This window comes from Egretta garzetta, unplaced genomic scaffold (assembly GCF_000687185.1).
Source record: "Egretta garzetta isolate BGI_Z169 unplaced genomic scaffold, ASM68718v1 scaffold245, whole genome shotgun sequence".
In the NCBI taxonomy this organism is placed as follows: domain Eukaryota; kingdom Metazoa; phylum Chordata; class Aves; order Pelecaniformes; family Ardeidae; genus Egretta; species Egretta garzetta.
Genome location: NW_009259721.1, coordinates 286,936 through 290,871, shown reverse-complemented (window position 1 = coordinate 290,871; position 3,936 = coordinate 286,936). Strand labels below are relative to the sequence as shown.

General features: G+C 44.5%; 1 protein-coding gene across 1 annotated transcript in view; it reads right to left on the bottom strand.

Moving 5' to 3' along the window:
* The window catches only part of TRIM33 (tripartite motif containing 33), a gene marked incomplete at its 5' end in the record, with an annotated part of 43,367 nt that extends 42,922 nt beyond the window's left edge, over positions 1-445 (bottom strand). The window contains one exon of the mRNA XM_035894864.1: positions 262-445. Coding sequence (XP_035750757.1) covers positions 262-445 — 184 coding nt within the window. The remainder of the gene's footprint in view (positions 1-261) is intronic.
* Between the last annotated feature and the right edge of the window lie 3,491 nt (positions 446-3,936).

Sequence of the window (3,936 nt, the reverse complement as noted above, 5' to 3'; positions counted from 1 at the left end):
TGCAGAGCCAACGCCGGGATTCACGGGTGAGCCGCCAGGGCGCTGAGGCCTTGCGGGGCTGCGAGAGCGACGAGGACACGGCCGCTGTGCTGCACCACGCTTAGACGGATCATTAGAAAGACGGTAGAAAGTAAGCGGATGGCTCGTATCGCACCCCTGTAGTGTAGGGTATAAAACCCCCAGAAGAGCCCCTCGGGCGCACGCGGGTCGGCTGGGAGCCCCCCCGCCCATGAACAATCATTTCCCTTCGCGGTTCCGTACCTGGCAGCGGAGCCTCTCTCCCGGGCTGGCGCGGGCCCGTCACGGGGCCGTAGCGGCGAGCAGCAGCCTCCTCCCCAGCCCCAGCCTCCCACGCCAAACTCGACTTCACCCGCACCAACCGTGCGGCGCCGTCAGGTGGGCTTGTCTGGCAAAGCCTGCCTCGGGGGCAGCGCTTGGGCTGTTTTTTGGATGTGAATCAGAAGCCATACAGGTAGCAAAACAACCTTTATTAAAGGCACAGGGAAGAATGCAAAAACATGAAACAGGTTTTTTTAAGAGCTTCTACCTTAGGTCTATAAGAAGTGAGAGCATCCACAGCACGTTTAGCTGTGCCCACAATACATTTGAACAGGACATTTTGAGTCTGCCCTGCCTCCTCCTAGAATTTAAAACAAGGAAAAGAAACAATGAAAATACCTTGTTCACCTTACACAACTGCAACTAGAGGTGTCTACAAACACACAGCATCTCCAAGGGTTTTTTTCATTTTTTAAACATTTGCTGCAGTAAGACAGTAAGGCTGGAGTCACTGGAAATCTTGCTGGATATTCTCCTTGTTTGCTTCCCCATGCTGCTGTTTGATTTGTGAAATTTCATTTTCTAGCTGCACAATCGTTCGTTCAATCTCGTAATTTTTACTGACAAGAGACACCCACCTGGAAGGGGTAAGAAATAAAAAAGCCTTCAAGCGTCACTTCACAGTCCTCTGTTTTAAAATCAAAGACAATTACTGCTCCAAGGAAAGCACAAAGACACTGAATAACGCAGTATTTTTCTCTGTACACAATAAACCTCAGTTGATACCAATGGTAATTTGAACAACCAAAGGGATAAAAAGTAGTTTTTAACCCAGTTAAACCTTAACACAAAATTTAATTTGCTAGGTTCAAATCCACTAACTGACAATATTTTTAGATAAAGAAGAGTTTAATAAACAATTTAGGCTATTTCAAGCTGCTGACATGCCCTCCTTCTCACATCTATTGTTTACTGACTCACTCAACCACACTAACTCTTACTGAGACCTGAATTACAAATTCTTTAAAACGCTTTGTGCAAAGCAACAGTGTTCACGCGGTAACATCCTACAACAGTACTAAAACACCACTGATGCTCTGCATGGAAGAATTTCAAGCAAAAGACATACTTGTGGAAGATTTAATAGGAAAATTCTAGATACTCACGTAGATTCCATTTCTCGTAGCTTAGCCCCAGCTGTGAGCTGCATGTTCTTCCGTTGCCAGTTCAGATCTTGAATGTTTTTCCTGGGGAGAAAAAAAATCCCTGTTTTTTTTTGTCCCCTTTAGAATTTGTAATATCTGCTGCTAATTTTGAAATACACCTAATCCCTAGAAGTACCACCGGAAAACACTTGCATAACCAGGGCCTAACTACAACATACAGATGGACAAATCCCAGTACAGGGCTACACACAGAACCCAGGGATAAATAAAAACAAAAAACCCAAAACACCAAAAAAACTTCCACTCTACTACAAGCAAAACTTCAAACATTCAAGCCTACTGCTCCTGAACAACTGCAGAACAGAGAAAATGTTTTGTTCTCTCTGAAAAAGAGAGTCAGAAAAGCAAAGATGAATGGCTACATTCACAAAATTCGGTGAAGCATCTGAGAAGTGCAGAATACTCAAGATCCTTTGGTCTCTAGCTCTTAGCTCACACAGCTAATGCTCACATTCCGTTAGCCTCCTTGCCGTACATCGTGGTGCTCCTTTAGCCCTCCCAACTTGAGTTCTGCTTCTACCCTTTCCCACACCGACTCTGCCCAAGACAATAATTCCAGCTAAACGCATAAGTACTGATAAAAGATACAAGTCACTATGCAACTTGCCTCCTACCCATGTCCCAGTATACAGTCATGTCTTCAGGCTGAAAATTACAGTAGTTCATCTAAATCTGAAAGCTGAAAAGCTTTACTTGCCAAGTCCATGGCATGCTGTCTAAATAGAATGAACCATGAAGGTGCATCATTTCAATATGCTACAGCCTCCGTCCCCAAGTAATCAATTTCTGTAAATGCATTAAAGCATCCACTTTAAAGTGATAGGCCAAACCTAACATCAGAGAACATATCTTCGCTGAGACAACTGCACACTAAATAAAAGTCTATCAGCCGTGAAAAGAAACCATGACTGCATTTCAGAGAGGATTCCACCACAATCCATTCTGTTCACAGCAGAGGTTCAGACAAAGCAAAATAAAACCAAACAAAACAAACACAGAGTTTGAGTGGAATAGGCATTATGAATGTAAACGCTTAGAGAGGGCAGGGTCAGACTTAGTTATTGTTATTACTGTGCCTTTTTTCCCGTGGCCATGGCCGCAGCATGTACACAAGCCTTTGTATAGCTTGGGGAGAGGGGTTCACTTTCCTTCGAACTTCAGTATGAAAATATGAAAAAGAATGACTCACCTCAACTTCTGAAGCTCCTTCTGGGCTTGTTCTATCATATGGACCAGATGTCTAATAGCAGAATGCAAGCAAAGCGTTAGGAAAACATACAATCACTAGGTCAGACCCATTTAACCTGCAATTTAACTCTTCAGAGTTAAGGACGCAACAAGCCACTTCAGCGCAAACACCAGACAACTTGTTCTCCGTGCAGTTGTGCTCTTTGCTCCCGAAGGGAATGACACAACGCCAAAGCACTCCAAGTGTAACACATGTGGTTTTAAGGCATAAACATTCAGTAGTCACTACGGTCAGCCCTTGCCATCAGACAGTTTCAAAGTCATAACCATTAGCTGATCAAATTTTGTCTTTGAGCTTATTATTGTGCGCTTGTGCTATTCTGACTAGAATGTAACACCTCCCTACCTTACCACCAGTTTTCTATTTTTAATCCTAAAATTACCTGTAACCAATTTTTGTTTCCCTCCTATAACATTATCAGAGCACAGTTCTTTTCACTCCCCAATGTATGTGCGCGCTAACAAATCCTCTACCTGCCTTCCCTCTCCTAAGCTAAGCAACCCTTTGCCTTCTCTCAAAGTTAAATTCTGCATTCCTTTTGTCGACACCTTTATCTAAGGCTAAGCTAGCCCTTCTCGAAAGCGGACATTAACATTCTCTGCCTGAAAGACCCTTGGTACTTCCTGCAACTGTACCATCTACAACTTGGTTTGGCTTTTCAAACAGCTTTATTAATAACAGCTCCAGGCTGAGCAGGACCAGCAGTAAGTCATCTTTATTTCCACTACTGAATGATCGTTTCATGGGCTGTCATCAGTCCTGCTAGTTATCCTCAATTAAAGCCCACTATCACCAACTGCTACCCAAACAGTAACTCACAAAATTCAAGACTGGGATATATTGAAACACAGGTTATTTCCTGGCCACAGGGACAGCTCCTTCTCTTTCAGGTCAGCCTCCTTTTCCTCTACATACAGCTCACTCAAAGGGGCTTGGTTATTCCAGGACGCGTGCTCAAGATCCCTGCTGGACTTAGGCAGGGAAATGCAAGAAGTAGGCAGAAATCGAAGTCAGAACTTCAACCGCGTTCAGCAAAGCAGACGAGGGCCTTACTCGTTGTACACCTTCCACGCGTTGCAGCCGTGCTGCGACATCAGCTCCAGGTTCTCGATGCGGACCGCCTGGTGCTCCAGCTGCGCCATGGAGTTGTTCACGCACTCCTGCCACGCTGTGATATCGTTC